The sequence below is a fragment of the Bubalus kerabau genome, chromosome 9 (assembly GCF_029407905.1).
Source record: "Bubalus kerabau isolate K-KA32 ecotype Philippines breed swamp buffalo chromosome 9, PCC_UOA_SB_1v2, whole genome shotgun sequence".
Lineage (NCBI taxonomy): Eukaryota > Metazoa > Chordata > Mammalia > Artiodactyla > Bovidae > Bubalus > Bubalus kerabau.
This window is the reverse complement of record NC_073632.1, coordinates 47507436-47525062: the sequence shown is the minus strand read 5'-3', so window position 1 is coordinate 47525062 and position 17627 is coordinate 47507436. Positions and strand designations below refer to the sequence as shown.

At 36.3% G+C, this 17627-nt stretch overlaps 1 protein-coding gene across 7 annotated transcripts in view; it reads right to left on the bottom strand.

Moving 5' to 3' along the window:
- CDK19 (cyclin dependent kinase 19) overlaps window positions 1-17627 on the bottom strand; it is a 173371-nt gene that overhangs the window by 43969 nt on the left and 111775 nt on the right. For all 7 annotated transcript variants that reach the window (XM_055535187.1, XM_055535188.1, XM_055535191.1 and 4 more), the window contains 2 exons: window positions 10822-10932; window positions 9260-9400 (listed from right to left, as the gene is read on the bottom strand). In XM_055535187.1, the coding sequence (XP_055391162.1) occupies window positions 9260-9400; window positions 10822-10932 (252 nt within the window). The remainder of the gene's footprint in view (window positions 1-9259; window positions 9401-10821; window positions 10933-17627) is intronic.

Below are 17627 nucleotides of genomic sequence, written 5' to 3'. Positions count from 1 at the left end.
AGATGACGTCACCACAGTCAAAGGCCTTCAGACTGCCGTCAGGAGCAGCTGAGCCACTGACCGTGGAGGACTAGCTCTAAGGAGCTAGTCAGGAACCAAAGGTCACCCACAAAAGCCCTAGTGTGAATCTTCAATGTGACAAGATCTGTGACTATCCAGAATCACCTAAAATTACAGGTCAGAATAAACAGGCCACATTTAACTTTTTTCATTGTTAGCTCTGCATTCTGAAAGAAATTAGGGTGATTAAATCATATTAAAATAAATACTACTTTCTGTCACAATTCTTAATAAATCAAATGAAAAATAATAGTCATTTGATTAACATGGAATTATGGAATTGTTTGAATGAAAAGTTATGTGAAACACTAACTTTGATCTCATTTAAGCAAGTTTCTTGTATTCTTAAATACAAGACTTGGCAAAAAATATTAGCAATATTTAAATATAAACCAGATGAAACATGGCCTACCTTTTTTTTTTAAATACCAAGAAGCATGTTTCACATATTTATAGTAGGGCTCTACTCTGTAAACCAGAAGGGGCTAAGAAGAGCATCAGGCTAAAGGAATTCCAGAGAAGAAAGCAGTTAAAAGCAAGGGCAATATTGGATTGCTGATGATATTCAGAAGAATGTGCGGAAGAAGCTTCTTCAGAAAATCAGGAATTCAGGAGCCCTAGAGCTAACGCTACAGACTCCACAGCTAAGTAAAGCACCGTCACTGCTACTTCACAGATGAATAAACCAAGGCTTGAGGAGCGGGACTAACCACCTTAGAAATAGTTTTTTTTTTAAATCTAGGATCTCAAAAAAAAAAAAAAAAATCTAGGATCTCAAAGCTCCCATACCATAAGATCAAAGCTAAAATTCTAAAACATTATCAAAATGCCTGCAAAATGCTGAAATGATGGCTACAGTAAGATTTTAAGGGTTTCTTTGGAGTATAAACATTTCCCTTATCGGGCCCTGTTTAGCATAGGCAAAATTAAAGACTTTGATGCATCTCCTTGTCAAACAAGATACAAAGAGAAGCTGTGAGGCACAGAGAGATTTTCTAGACAGTTCTCCAACAACCAAGCATTTAATTTTTTTTTTTAACAATTTAAAAGTCATACAATTGCATTTGTTTTACATTTAATGAATTGTGTTTGTTAACCTGTATTAAGGTGTTTTTTTTTTCTTTTTATACAGAGTATTTTTATTGAGTAAAAGCTTTGATTTTTTTTTATTTTATTTTTTTAATTTTATTTTATTTTTAAACTTTACAATATTGTATTGGTTTTGCCAAATATCGAAATGAATCCGCCACAGGTATACATGTGTTCCCCATCCTGAACCTTCCTCCCTCCTCCCTCCCCATACCATCCCTCTGGGTCGTCCCAGCGCACCAGCCCCAAGCATCCAGTATCGTGCATTGAACCTGGACTGGCGACTCGTTCCATATATGATATTATACGTATTTCAATGCCATTCTCCCAAATCATCCCACCCTCTCCCTCTCCCACAGAGTCCAAAAGACTGTTCTATACATCAGTGTCTCTTTTGCTGTCTCGTACACAGGGTTATTGTTACCATCTTTTTAAATTCCATATATATGCGTTAGTATACTGTATTGGTGTTTTTCTTTCTGGCTTACTTCACTCTGTATAATAGGCTCCAGTTTCATCCACCTCATTAGAACTGATTCAAATGTATTATTTTTAATGGCTGAGTAATACTCCATTGTTTGTATGTACCACAGCATTTAATATTTTAATCAAACTTTCACAAAGAAGAACAGCACAGCACTTTTTTTCCAGTTGAGTAGAAAACAGAAAGACATCTTTGATTTCATATATAGCACTTTCCTGTAATGGTGTTCCTAAAGAGTCTTCAAATGCTCCTTTTGGCTAAAGGACTATATTTCACGCTGTCCTTCTACTGCTTGTCAGCTAGTTGGTTGAACTCAACAGCATGAGCAACCTTGGAAAACAATGTTTTTGTCATCATTTAAATTTTTCCTTGCATTTTTGCTATTGCTTTACATAAATGAGTGAAAAAGAAAAACAAACATAATAATAAGTACTAATATTAGTGATAAGAATATGCCTCAGACTGCATAAGAAAGAAAGAACCTCTCGGTATGTTCAAAGTGAAAACTCCTGGATCTCAGTTGCACACACCCTCTAGGTTTACGTGGATTAAACTTGTGATCTAATAGCAGGGTGGGCAAAGAGTGATGGGAGAGGCGAGGAGGGGAAAAGTAAGGAACGTATACCAAATTCTGCGAGTAAATCACTGAAGAATGGAAAAGGGAAGGAATAATTGGTACTTCATAATGTTTCATTACTCTTTAGAACTATCCTGAAATTCTTACTACGCAAGTAGCTTTTATACATGGAAGAGGCTGTATATGAAAGGAGGGGACTTCTTGCATTTTCTTTACTGTATTTTAACTAAATAAAAAGGACAATAACAGGATCCAAACATTATTTAAAAGCCTCTCAGACCTATGGTAGGCAGCTTCAGACATAGTTTCCAATCATCCCCACCCCCGGTACACACACTCTTATGTAGCTGTTCCTGTTGAATACGGCTGTGCCTGTGTCCTCAGCTGCCAAGTCATGTCCAGCTCTTTTGCAACCCCATAGACGGTAGCCCGTCAGGCTCCTCTGTCCATGGGATTTCCCAGGTAAGAATACTGGAGTAGGTAGTCAATTCCTCCTCCAAGGAATCTTCCCGACCTAGGGATTGAACCCGTGTCTCCTGCATTGGCAGGTGGGTTCTCTACTACCAAGCCACCAGGGAAGACAAACATGGGCTACGCCTAGTGACTTGTAATGAACAGAATACAGCAAAAATAATGAGCTGTCACTTTCACGATTAACTTAAGAAAACTGTGACTCTAATAGAATAAATGTCTTCAGGGCTATAACCGAGCCTACTGGTAGTTCAGATGATAAAGAAGCTGCCTACAATGCAGGAGACCCAGGTTTGATCCATGGGTCAGGAAGATCCCCTGGAGAAGGGAATGGCGACCCACTCCAATATTCTTCCCCGGAGAATTTAACTGACAGAGGAGCCTGGTGGGCTTCAGTCCACGGGGTCACAAAGAGTCGGACATGACTGAGCGAGTAATACTTTCACTTTCTAGGTCTGAAACAGAAGTAACTTTATACCAATCCAAAACTGTTCCATAGATGTTAGTTAATAATAAAACTCTAAAGATTACAGGATGTAAAATTATTTTCTCCAACTGGATCTCACAAAAACTTGCACGTACCATGTTTGCAGACCATATACTAGCTATTTGTGCTTGTGAACTTCAAATGACCCACTACTAGCCCACTATTGTGAAGAATAATTACCATATAAAACTCAAGTTAGAATTTTGCAATGGAACTGCCATATTTTTTAAAAGACAGAGCTAGGGTTAGAACCCTAGAGCATTCATTCAAATCCTTCATTTAATAAAGACCTAGCATTTATCATCTGCTAAGCACAGAGATATGAAGGGGAAAAAAAAAGTTTAACTTATAGTTCAGTTTATGCCACTGATCCAGTAGCAAGATTCTGTAACAAAGGAGCCATAAATCCACTTAACAATACTACCATTTAGCCCACATTTCTCTACCTTTGCTAAAGAATAATGTGCAATTTCCAGATGCTTTGCTAAAATTCAAGTAACTTATGAGTACAAACATTATGCCAACACTAGGAATACAAAAATTAGTGAGATCTGATTCTTGCTCTCAAGAAGTTCATAATTTTGATAAAGAGATAAACTATATCCTGGCATTCTTCCAGGCTACCAGAATAATAATGTCATAAAAATGAGTCATCCTATAGTTCATCTTCTTACTCTTGGCTATATCCTGCTGTAAAATTAAAATACATCTTTCCTCCCTTGGTGTTTACAACTTCCAAATATTTATAGACTTATGTCTCTATTTTACTGTCTCTTTGCTAAGTTGAATACATTTAGCTCCTTTTCTCCTTTCCTTTTAAAACAATTTCTCAATGTAAGCAACACTTTTGATGACTTTATTTAAATTCTCTATTTCTGTATTACATTCTAGGACCCAAATGACATAATTATTTTTCCAGATATGCACTCAATCACAATGAAAAACATCAACCCCATTGATGATGTGCTTCTATGTGTGAAGTCCAAAACACTGGTTTTTATTTACTTTTTTAATTTGTTGAGATATACTATTACATTGCAATTTTATATTTACTCTAACACTTTTAATTGTATGAATTTCCTATGTTTCTCACACGAAATTAAAATTTAGAGATGGTACACACTCTGAAACAGTTGTGACTAACAGTGTAAACCCAAATTTCCTACAGTAGTAGGAAATGAAGCACTTAAAAAACCTACTCATTGACAGTGTAAGAGGGTTCCCTTTTCTCCACACCCTCTCCAGCATTTATTACTTGTAGACTTTTGGATCGCAGCCATTCTGACTGGTGTGAAATGGTACCTCATAGTGGTTAAAGAAAAAAAAAAAAAAAAAAAAAAAAAAAACCTACTCATTGACTAAAACTGCAACTCTACTTTTTTTTTTTAATTTTATTTTATTTTTAAACCTGAAACACTGTATTAGTTTTGCCAAACATCTCTTAAGCTCATACAAGAAACAGTTTTTCAAAAGTCTCCATCATACCCCTTTTAACCATATTCATATTTCTATATTTCTATATCTACTGCAAAATGTATCTATAAAGTAAACATATGGTTTTAAATCTATTCCAGAAAATTTTTTGGCAAAACCATGACAGTATGACAATATGGTCCAGATAGCAGGCCTCACGATCAGTGAAAGAACTAAGGAGGCTACCAAAGACTCTATTCTTACTGGTTTAAAGCTTCAAATCTTGTTAGAGTTACTTATTTAAGGAGGAGAGGCACTAGGGGACTGTACAGGTCAAATATAAACAAATATTATGCCAGGTCAGAACCACATTCAGAACACGAATTCAATACTGTGTCCATGCTAATACAGACAGCCAATAATGGCACAATGGCACATGAAAAGAGGCTTCACATCTCTAATTATTAGAGAAATGCAAATCAAAACTACAGTGAGGTACCATCTCATACCAGTCAGAATGGCCATCATTAAAAAGTCTACAAATAACAAATGCTGAAGAGGATGCAGAGAAAAGGGAATCCTCCTACACTGTTGGTGGGAATGTGAGTTGGTGCAGTTACTATGGAAAACAGTATGGAGATTCCTTAAAAACTGAAAATAGTGTTACCATATGACCCAGCAATCCAACTCCTGGAAATTACAGTTTTGTCTGGATATATTCCTGGATATATATCCAGACAAAACTGTAATTCAAAAAGATATATGCACACCTATGTTCACAGCAGCACTATTCACAACAGCCAAGACATGGAAACAACCTAAAAGTCCACTGACAAGATGAAGAGATAGATAAGATGTGGCACATATATACAATGGAGTACCACTCAGCCATAAAAAAGGAAACAGCAATGCCATCTGCAGCAGCATGGATGCAACTAGAGGCTATCATACTAAGTGAAATTAAGTCAGAAAGAGAAAGACAAATACAGCATTATATCCCTTGTATGTAGAATCTAAAATATGAAACAAATGAACCTAACTATGAAACAAAAGCAGTTTCACAGGCATACAGAACAGACTTGTGGTTGCCAAGGGGAAGAGGGTTGGGGGAAGGATGGAATGGGAGGCTGGGATTAGCAGATGAAAGCTATTCTACGTAAAATGGATAAACAATAAGGTCCTACAGCACAGGGAACATATTCAATATCCTATGATAAACCATAAAGGAAAAGAATATTAAAAAAAAAGTGTATGTGTAGCTGAATCACTTTGTTGTACAGCATAAATTAACACTGCAAATCAACTATAATTCAATAATATATATAATATATATATTGAGTGTATATGTATGTATATATATGTATATGTGTGTGTGTATCTAGTCCATGCTATGTAAGAGGTAATAATAATCAGTGGTGGCTTCTTTAATAGGGAATAATAATTTAATCAGGAAAAAAACCCTTAATTCTGTTGCTTACAAACTTTCAGTACTTAAAAACAAACAAACTCCCTAGCCTGATATTTAGGGGCTTCCTCAATCAGGCTCCAACTCATATCTTCCTAGTCTGACTTCATACTACCCTAATTCAGCTTATCCATTTTTGAACCTGACAGAAATACACATTCTTTCTGAGATAATTCAAGTGCTTTCTCCCTGCAGAAATGTCACATCCAACACTCCATCAGGTTACCCTCATCTCCCAAATCTCTCTTTAAATTCTAAATGGCACCCTCTGAAGCTTTCCCTTATCCCCCCATTCAGAACCTCTTTTAACCTTGAGTAGCATTTACTCTACTTCTCACATTGCCACGATCACAATTTCTCTCATCTGTCTTGTAGTATAATTGTTTGCGTACATGTTATATTTCTTCTCTCCAACTAAATTCCTAAGAAGGTCTTGATATAGTCATGTTTGTACTGTCCTCACCAGTCCATGCTTTGCACATATTAATACAAGGAAATAAAAAAACATGCTGTAATAATCAATATTCTTACTGATATTCATTCATTAAGGAAATATTTGGTGCTGCTGCGAAGTCACTTCAGTCATGTCCGACTCTGTGCGACCCCACAGACGGCAGCCCACTAGGCTCCTCTGTCCCTGGGATTCTCCAGGCAAGAATACTGGAGTGGTTTGCCATTTTCTTCTCCAATGCATGAAAGTGAAAAGTGAAAGTGAAGTTGCTCAGTTGCATCCGACTCTTAGCAACCCCATGGACTGCAGCCTACCAGGCTCCTCCGTCCATGGGATTTTCCAGGCAAGAGTACTGGAGTGGGTTGCCATTGCCTTCTCCGAAGGAAATATTTACTCAGTATCTACTGTATACCGGAGCAGTAGTATACCAAAATAAACCACTGACCCCACTCTCTCAATAACTTTATGGCCTAGAACATCTTCTAGACATCTATATAAATTACTATAGCGCTAAGAGACAAATGCCAGAAGAGGAGCAAAGATGAAGTACAACAGTAACCAACAAGGAGGACAGATTATTTTCAAGTAGGGATGGATATAAGGATAAGTTTAACATTTGTGCAAGTTCTGAAGAACAGGTAATATCTGAATATGTAGAGACAGGGTAAAGTGTTTTAAGACAAGAGAAATAAATGCCACTGAGGCAGGAAATCTCAGGAGGATCTAAAGAATAATCAGTAGTTCAACCGTATACTGTATGTGAGAGATTATAGGGATATCGGGGAAAATTTTAAAGGCAGCTAGAGGTATACCTGACAAGACCTCAGAAGCCAAAAAAGGAATGAGAGTTTTAGTCTCTAAGCAGTGAGGAACTATTTCAAAGTTCCTGAGCAGGGACTGAGTAATTATTCTAAAGGTCTACAGTGGACTGGAAGGGAAAAGGATGGTTGACAAAGAGACAAGAGGCTAGCACCATCCCACAAGAAAAGGATAGTAAAGGCCTAAACTAGGAATGAGGCACTAGGAATGGAAACAGAGGAATGGAAGAGAGATTTCAGTGGGGAGACTGGCAGGACCAGACACATTCCAGATGTGGAGTACAAGGGCCTGCAAGTGGTAAAAGAAGTTTCTAGGCTAGAAGGAGGGTTGTGCCATCACCAGGATGTCTGTAAGTATTAGTCGCTCAGTGTGTCTGACTCTGCAACCCCATGCATGGACTGTAGCCCGCTAGGCTCTTCTGTCTATGAAACTCTCCAGGCAAGAAGACTGGACCGCATAGCCTTTCCTTCTCCAGGGGATCTTCGCAGTGCAGGGATCGAACCCGGATCTCCTGCACTGCGGGCAGATTCTTTACCATCTGAGTCACCAGGATAGAGGACATTAAAGCAGCAGCAGGTTTGGGTGGGTGAAAACTGAATCCTGGCGATATCAGGTTTTAGTACTACTGGATATGCAGGTGGTGCCATCACAAATAAAATGTGTCGAACTATGCTATTTAGAAAAAATTTAAAATTTTATGAAAAAAGAGTTGAGATTAATCTTCATTAAAGCTACAGTTCATGGGGCTGCCAAGAGTTGGACAGGACTGAGCGACTAACACACTAACAACACATCCTATTTAGAATATACAATTTTATGAAAAAAAAGAGTTGAGATTAATCTTCAGCAAAGGATTCTGATAAATGATTCAAACATGAATATGACCTCAAAAATATAACTCACATAGGCTATATTAAGTAGCAAATTAAAATCTAAAACCATTTATAAAGGAGGGTTTGACCTAGAACTTCATGTGCCCAAGAATTATTTTCATACATGCTGATTCACAGGTAATAGTAAAGTAGATACATGGAACACAGTGAGAACCTCAGTTTAAAATTATGAGGTGAAATGCTTCTGTTGAAATGGTAAATGCAGCTCTGTGCTGTCATTTGGCCCCAATTTAACTTAAATGCCATATCACAAGATGCTCAAGTCAGAAGACTAGGTCTAACTGACAAGGTAGCATTCCTTTCTATAATAAATACTTCCTCTCAATTAAAAGAACTGAGTCGACCTAGATTTATCCCTACTATATCCCTAGAATCTCCAAAAGCATAAGCAAAATAAAACTTCCAGTTAGAAACTCACAGGTATTACAGCTATTCAGCACCCATATTTCTTAAGAACAAACAAAAGAATTTCATCAACATAAACTAAAATGATAACAATGAAAACATGTGTAACATAATTTGATATTAATAAATTTTTGTTATGTGTGTGCTGAGTAAAAAAGTAAAATCAAATATTTGAATTGTGGTTAATATGCCTAATAAGTATATTTCCCCTGTTAGATTTATTCATTTACTTAATTCTACTTACTGGATACAATGTCATTATTTCAGTTTAGCTTTGAAAACAATATGAACTCGGTCTTTAATTATTAACATTTTTACTAACAGTAAGCAAAATTATGAAAAACAAATGGATTAAAAGGTATTTGTTTTACATACAGCCATCTCATTAAGATTATGCAGGTCATTTGTTAAAAACCACATTGACATTTTAGTTTTGTGTAAATGCAAGGAAAGAACATACACTAAAAGTTAATAATGGTAATCTTTTGATCATAGGCTTATAGGTGATTTTTATTTCCTTCTTTTTGCTTATGTGCATTTTCAAATTTTTCTGTAATTAATGTTCATCATAACTGTACCAAGAAGAAAAGTTATTTTTATAAGGAGAGAAGAAAACATTGATCAATTTAAAAGAAACATACTTACCAGATCTCTGTGAAGCACCCAATTTGCATGGAGGTAATGGATCCCATCAAGAATCTGGTAAAGTAATGATTTAACCATAGATCTTGGCAACTGCATGGGCTTTTTATTTGCTTTTGATGCACGGTGAAACTTAATAATATGCTAAAAATTAGAAAATATATATTAGAGTAACATAGTCTTTGACTGTGTCAACAAAACACAATAAAGGCTGCAATAAGTACATTTTAAGATTACTTATTAAAGGCCAATAATAACACAAAGAAAAATAAATAATAAGCTCAAACCAAAACAGAATCTATATTGAGGGTGAATGTGAGATTATTAATGTGGTTGTTGTGATGACTTACTGAAACCATTAAGATTTGCATTAAGCAAAACCAAGAAGTAATAAGGGTTTATAATTTAAAACCTGCCTTAAAATAGCATTAATTGTATTCTCTACTGACAGAAAAGGGAAAAAAAACTCTGTAAATCTTTACAGTTCTATAAAATAAAGTTAGTACTTAGTGCATTTGGGTAATATTACTGACTGCATGTATATCAGAATTATTGGAAATTCCACCTTCTTTTGCCACATAATGAAATTAGGATATAGTCTTAGTAGTCAATAGTAAATAGCAAATCACCAGACACAAGCAGGAAGAGAAAAATGGGGAATTCAATTGCATTGAAATAAATATAAACTGAATCATCATATCCAAATTTTTATGTACACATGTTTTATTGTGGAAGGGGAAGAAATTCCATCTGCCCCCTGCACTCCCACATCCACCTCCATCTCCATCCAACATTTGCCCAAAACATGCCAACATGGGTACTAGATATCTGTGACAGAAGAGGTTCTTGTCAATATCTGCTATAAGGAAATTTCTTTCAAGGCCTATTAGTCTGTTAAAGTTCTTCTTGAAAAGAGTTATAATTTATAAAAATGACAAACCACATTCTATTGAATCAAAATTTAATTATCTGAAGTTTGAACTTGCTGCCAAGTTTGAATTTGTTTTTTACTTTTGGGAGGTCCTGGGATAAAATGTTTAAATGACTTGATTCCTAATTTTAAACATGTGAAATTAGAATTTTTGGCTTCTTTTATATATTGTTTAAAAAAAATCCCTAATATTTGCAGACCTGTACATATTTGTTTGGTGGGGTGAATTTTAAATGGCAAAATGCTGCAAGAGGACCTTCACTTAGAGAGGAAAACTATTCACAAGCACATGACTGTTAAATATGAACAGTTAAATATGTGTACAGTGCAAAAGAAAGTAATTTCCCTAGAACATATTAGGAAACTGCCATTCATTACCTAAAACTACAATCTCCCACTCAGGAACATTTTTTGAAGTGAAATTTCTGAATGTGACAAATACTATAAAACAGGATGTTAATGTTTATTGCTCTAATTCTTTTAAATTAAAATTTACCTTTAGCATATTTATTTTGAAACTATGGTCAACAGAGCAAGTTTTCCTTTCTGTACATTAGCAGTATGGAGCACATACATTTATTCTTCATACCTATATAAAATTATCATCCTAAAAATAAAGTGAGTTTAGACTTACCCATAAATCATGTTCTGCATAATCAAACAGCAGCCACACCTTCCTGTCACTGTGAGAAAGGAACACCTTCTGCAGGGCGATCACATTAGGGTGCTTCAATTCTCGCAAAAGCTGAAGGCAAGAGGAAGAGAAGGGTCAGTATTCTGTTAGCAGAGAATAATGTACTTCCCATAACTTCGAAGTGAAATTTTTGAAAATTTAGACAATCCAGATAACTAGTGTTAAAAAAAAAAAAGCAACACCACCACCCAAATACCATAACTTAGAGATAAACTCTGTCCACATCTTGGTACATCTCTTTCCAATCCTTTCTCTGTAATATGTATGTTTGGAAAACGGGATCCTTTTACATGGTAAGATGTAAAATAGTAAACAAAAGTAATACCATATTGCTAAATAATGAAGTGTATTTTGGCATGTGTGTAATTTTTTTTTTTACACTAGAGGAAAGGCTGCTAGGGAAGCAGGAATACTGTTTATATCCACTCCAGCATAGTATGTGCTCAATTTGACAAAAGGCAGAAAGATATTTAACAATCCCTAACTAACTTACCCATGCCGAGAACATGAGACAGGTTTTACAGAAGAGTACTGAGCATAAGAGAATGAGTCTCAAACCCACTGATAAAACTGGTATGAAAAAGAGGTCCTATAAACAGAGAAACAACTAGGCCTTTCACAAAGCAGAAAGCTTCAAGCTGGACTCTGATAATAAGAAGGAAAGACAGACCATATCAGCAACTGAAAACTTAGTTCTTGGCCCATAACAGGCAGTTGCTTGATAAAATATTTATCAACAATAACATTAGCTGTTCAAGGTGGAAGTCTTCTAAATATGCCCGCCTCACACCGTCCTTAACCAGGGTTCAGACTTAATAGGTATAAACACACTCAATTTGTTAAATACTTCAAATGCCTTTTAAATGTAAAGTTCCGTGGAAAATACACAAAGGAAGAGGGGACAAAGCTCCTACTGAATAATTTCTATGTACAAGGTGATTGCATGTACCTGTTTTTTCTCTCACTTAATCCTTCCAACAACCCTATGATGCACACAGAAGCTCGGGTTCAGTGTAAAAAAATAACTTGACCAAAGTCAAACATTAGAAAGAGAAGAGCTTTGGATTTAAATAGTTCTGCCTGATTCCAAAGTCCATGCTTTTTCCAGTTCAGCTAAAGTCCTTGTCATCTGTTCCCACAATGTAGAAGGGAAGACAGACATACAAACAGATCAACGAGGCAGAGAAAAATATTAAATTAGAGAGTTTGACTTTATTAAATGTCTACCCAGAGTATGTCCTCTTTCCTGCCTGCAGGGGAAAGGAAGGTAAAACTCACTTCTGTACCTAAACCAAGCTCCCAAAACACCAAACACTGGCACAGATCCCTGAACCCTGGACTCCACCTGTCTGGGGGAGGGCATGTCACATGCAGCAGTATTTAATCAACACCTCTAAAAAATTAGGGTTTTTTGTGACTACAAATTACTGATCTCTCTACAGTGAATCCACCTTAAGTTCCATGTTTAAACATTATTTCGAATAGGTAATACATCTACACAGTTCAAAAATCAAATGTACGTTAAAGGAAACACATTGAAATGCCTCATCACCACTCCTTCCCCAAGGGACCACAGGCTGGCCTTCCTCCTAGAAGGAACTTTTTTTAGTTGCTTGGTGAGTCTTCCAACTATTTATGCAAATGAAAGCAAGTATGAATATTTACACAAAAGATAGCACTTATGTTTTACTTTCTTATAAATCTTTCATTATCCGGCACAGTATTAGTTTATAGGAACCTTTCTGGTTCTTTCTTACAATGCCAAGGTATTTCCAGGTCACTTTTTCGTGGTAAAATATACATAAAATTTACCATTCTAACTATTTTTAAGTGTGTAGCTCAGTGGCATTAAGTACACTGTGTTCCAGAACCGCCACTCTATTCCTTCTCTAGAGCCTTTTCATCATCACAGACTGGAACTCTGTCCCATGACACGGTATCTCCCATTCCCATCTCCTCCGGTTCTGCTTTCTGTCTCTAGAAATCTGACGATGCCAAGTACTTCATATAAATGCAATTGTTCAATATTCGTTCTTTTGGGTCTGGCTTCCTTCACTTCACGTGTCTTCAAGATTCATCCATGTTGTATGGATGTATCCATGTAGGAAAGAATTCCCTTTCTTTTTACGGGTACATATTAATAATATTTCATTGTATGCATATACCACCTTTGCTTATTCATGCATCCCTCCCATCATCTTATGGACATTTGGGTTGATTTCACCTTTGGTTATTAGGAATAACACTGCCTTGAAGACTGATATACAAACATCTATTTGAGTACTTGCTTTCAATTTTTTAAATATACTCAAAAAGTAGAATTGCTGGATCCTATAGTGATTTTATATTTGATTTTTTTTTTTCAGCAATTGCCATTCAGGTTACCTTTTCTATGAAATACAGGAGGGAAGAGGGTCAAGTTTGCAGCACCATGCATTTACTAGAAAATTTCCCCTAATCCCCAAAATTGCACTGTATAGCAATATACACTTGCAATTTCTGCATACCCATTATACTTTTTCTACCCTTCCAGTCTTTTTTTTTTTTTTGGCAAGGGGCATGTGACATGGTATTTGGGATCCTAGTTCCCTGACTGGGGACTGAACCCATAAGCACTGCAATGAAAGCGTGCTGTCCTAAACACTGTACCACCAGAGAATTCCAACCCTACAGGTCTTCATAAATCACCAAATAACAATGTGAAGGCAAGCCAAGAGTAGGAAATAGCAAACTACATTTGTTTTATTCCCTTTCCGCATTCATTTTTCACTCTACAATCAGAATGGTGTTTCAAAATACAGACTACAAGCATAAAAAAAGAAGGAAATTTTGCCATTTGCAGCAACATGGATGGACTTGGAGGGCATTATGCTAAGTGAAATAAGTCAGAAAAAGACAAATACTGTATGGCATCACTTATACGTGGAATCTAAAAAATACAACAAACTAGTGACCATAACAAAAAGCAGCAGACTCACAGGTAAAGAGAATAACTAGTGGTAGCCAATGGAGGGGGCGGTCAATATAGGGATACGGGATTAAGAGGCACAAATTATTAGGTGCAAAATAAGCTACAAGGATGTATTGTACAACATGGAGGATGCAGCCAAAATTTTATAATGACTATAAATGGAGTATAACCTTTTAAAATTGTGAATCACTATACTGTACACTGGTAACCTATATAATATTGTACATCAATCATACAGCAATAAAAAAAAATACAAAACTGATCATCTCTGTCACTAGGGACAGAACTGAGGAATTAAAGCAAGCAATAAGGCAAAGGCCAAATAATGAGGAGGCTTACAGGCCATGCAGAACTGTCACCAATGAGGTTCTCCAGTATCACTAGAAACATGCTGGGTGCAGTGGGTTAGGGGAGAAGCCAGCTGATATAAAAGGTACCACGCTGTGACTTTCTTCTGTGCATGTCTGATGGCTGGGCCACTGAACAAGCGACTCTGGGGGTGATGGAGTTTAGGATGACTCAGATATGACTTTACCGAATTATGTGTACTTGATGTATAGTTGTATTGATATACTTTTATACTGTTTTAACTTTACATCTGCCTCCCCTGGTAGACCATAAGCTCCTTGAGGGCAAAGACAATTTTAAATTTATCTCTACAGGAACTAGCACAAGGTATGGCATGTAGAAGGAGCTTTTCTAAGTTATCTCATCCAGTTTGGAGGTTTTAAATGTCACCAATACACATTAACTCCCAAACGTTTATTTCTAGTCAACGCATATTCCCTGAAGTCCAGCTATGTATATATATCTAAAATGCCTCAACATCTCTACTTGAACGTCTGAAAGTCACACTGAGGTTGTCATCTCCACCTCTCCTGCCCTCTACCCCAACTGCTCTTCCCCAGCCTCAGTTAATAGCAACTCCATCATTCCAGTTACTCAGGCAAAAGTTCTCAATCCTCCTCAGGTCTTTTCTGGTCCTTCTATTTAAAATTATAACCACCCCTCTGCTTCTTTATTTTTATGCAAAGTATTATCACTACTGAACATATCATATAGCTCTATATCCCTTAGGTATAATTCTAGAGAGCTTAGAAAACCAAAAGTTTTCTAGTAACTCGGGTAGGAAAAAAATTTTTACACTTCAATGGAAAAAAAGAAAGGCACATTCTTTCAGGTTATCTGATTCTGATGCTATGGAAGCTATTGTACAACTCTGTACATTATAGATAACTGATGATAATACAGAATAATTCTTGCTTATCTACATTCACTCTCCCATTGTGGAAGATGCTAAAGTTACCTTAAATTGGACATCATTTTAATATTCCTGATCTACAAATTTGTCTATCCTATAGACTCTTCTTTGTATGCTCAGTCACTTCAGTTATGTCTGAGGCTTTGTGATCCTATGGACTATAACCTGCCAGGCTCCTCTCCATGGGATTCTCCAGGCAAGAATACTGGAGTGGGTTGCCATTTCCTCCTCCAGGGGATCTTCCAAACCCAGGGATTGAACCCACATCTCTTATGTCTCCTGCATTGGCAGGCAGGTTCTTTACCACCAGCACTACCTGGGAAGCCCATAGATTCTTCTTTGAACAGGTTATAATATCTACTAGGTTCCTTCATTTAATAAGTTAAATAAAATCTTTAAAATGTGCTCATTTTATATCACAGTCATAATTTTATCTATTTTGAAAACTATCCTTTAATATTCATTTCACAGAAGTATCTCATTTGCAATAACATGAAGCTGCTATAGTCTTTATTTATCCAACTGAGTGCAAATGCTCATACTTTTAATATGAAAGAGAAACTACTAGATTTGATTGGTGCATCAGAATTCCCCCTGGTATTAGGTAATATATTATATATACACACATACACACACACACAATATTATCTTTCTAAAATTAAAAAAAAAAAAAAACAACTATTGAAAATACATCTGTTCCCAAGGCTTCATTTAAGGAGTAGGGGACCTAGGTATTGTTTATTTATTTTATATTATTTATTGTGTGTCTCTCTCCATTAACATACAAGCTCCAAGAAGGCAAAGTTTCTGCTGGTTTTATATTCCTAGGGCTTAATATGGTCATGAGCACATAGTAAGTACTCAATAAATATTTGCCGAAAGAATTAAATCTACTGAATTTACCTGATTCTTACAAAAATCAAACAGTAAGTAGCTTGGAATATTATAAAACGTTGCTATCTTTTCAAAAGGCATTTTGAATGATTTTGTCTTTTTAATAAGCTGACTAGACTATGTCTAACATAGTTCTTCTAGGGACTCAAACTTTCCACAAGCTACATTTACTTTAGGCTTAAAAAGGAATTGTTCCCTCAACTAGCACCCACTCTTAGCAAAAGTATAAGGGTGCTGGCTTGATGTAAAGAACAGAAACATAGCTCTTAATGGCTCAGGGTGAGATATTTAACCTGGTATAGAATTGGGAAAGCAAAGGGGTACTATGAGGGTATTCCTTAAAAGGGCTGTGAATGCAATAAATGCTACAAAATCCTGAAGAAAATGATACAAAGAACAGGAAACAAAGGAAGACACTTGAGGAATTGAAACAGGTTGATCAAATCAGTGATTACTTCCAAGGCTAGCAAAAAATAAATATGCTACAAATGCCACACAAGTGCATTCTCTATCTACTGAAGAAACAAATAAACAAAAACAGTAAACAACACAAATGGCCAATACTAAAAAAACTGATAAGTAAATTGTGGTATATCCATATATCACAGTCTCAAATATATATGTCAAGAGTTTTAAAATACATGAAAAAGGACTTATGCTATAATACTGTGATGTGATATAAAAAGGCTATGGCGTGATCATTTTGCAACATACAGAAATATCAAATTACCATGGTGTGCACCTGGAACAAAGATAGTGTTGTAGGTCAAATATACTTCCATTAAAAATTAAGAAAGGCAAACAGTGTGTCCCCCCACCCCAACCAGGCAAGCTGGAACAAAATTTCCCATTTCTTCGCCTTCATCAGATCTAAATTTCATCTTTTATTCGGGGGGAAGGTGAAGGGGATTAGAACATACCAGCCCAAAATGTGACACTTTGGCATAAGAATGAGTCTGCAGTGAAGGCATCTGTGGTTCAACAGATGGAGAAAGAAGCCTTCCTGGAGGTTCCCTTATCTGACTAAAAGTAGACAATAAGAACTGAGGACTGCCATAAATCCCCTCTCCCAGGGAAGTTTTACGACCATGAAAAAGACAGAAAGTCGGCGCTGCACTGGACCAGCACAGACAAACTATGCTAAGGCAGCCCTTATCTTCCATTGGTTTCCCCTACATATTCACCTTCCCACACTGTGCAGCCCCACAAAGACTTAAACCCTTTCCTTTGTCTTGTCACGTCCCTACAATTAATTGCTCTTTGTTAAAAATGGCATATCAGGTCTCAGGCCTACCCATTTCTTGGCATTTTCACTTCTAGGAAGGCCCCTGTGTCACACAAAGCTTAACATCAAATAAAATTTGTATGCTTTTCTATTAAAAAAAATAAAATATGCAAAATATAAAATACATTTATAAAAGAGGAAATATACCACAACATTAATATAATTATCTGTGGATAGTGAATAATGTGTGATTTTTTTCTTTCTTCCTATTTTTCTACTTTACAAGTTTTCTATAATGAGCATTACCTTTATATTTTACACACATGCATACACACACACACCAACAGCTCCTTCTCTGCAGAGTTCTACCCGCTAAGATAAGATACTATCATGCA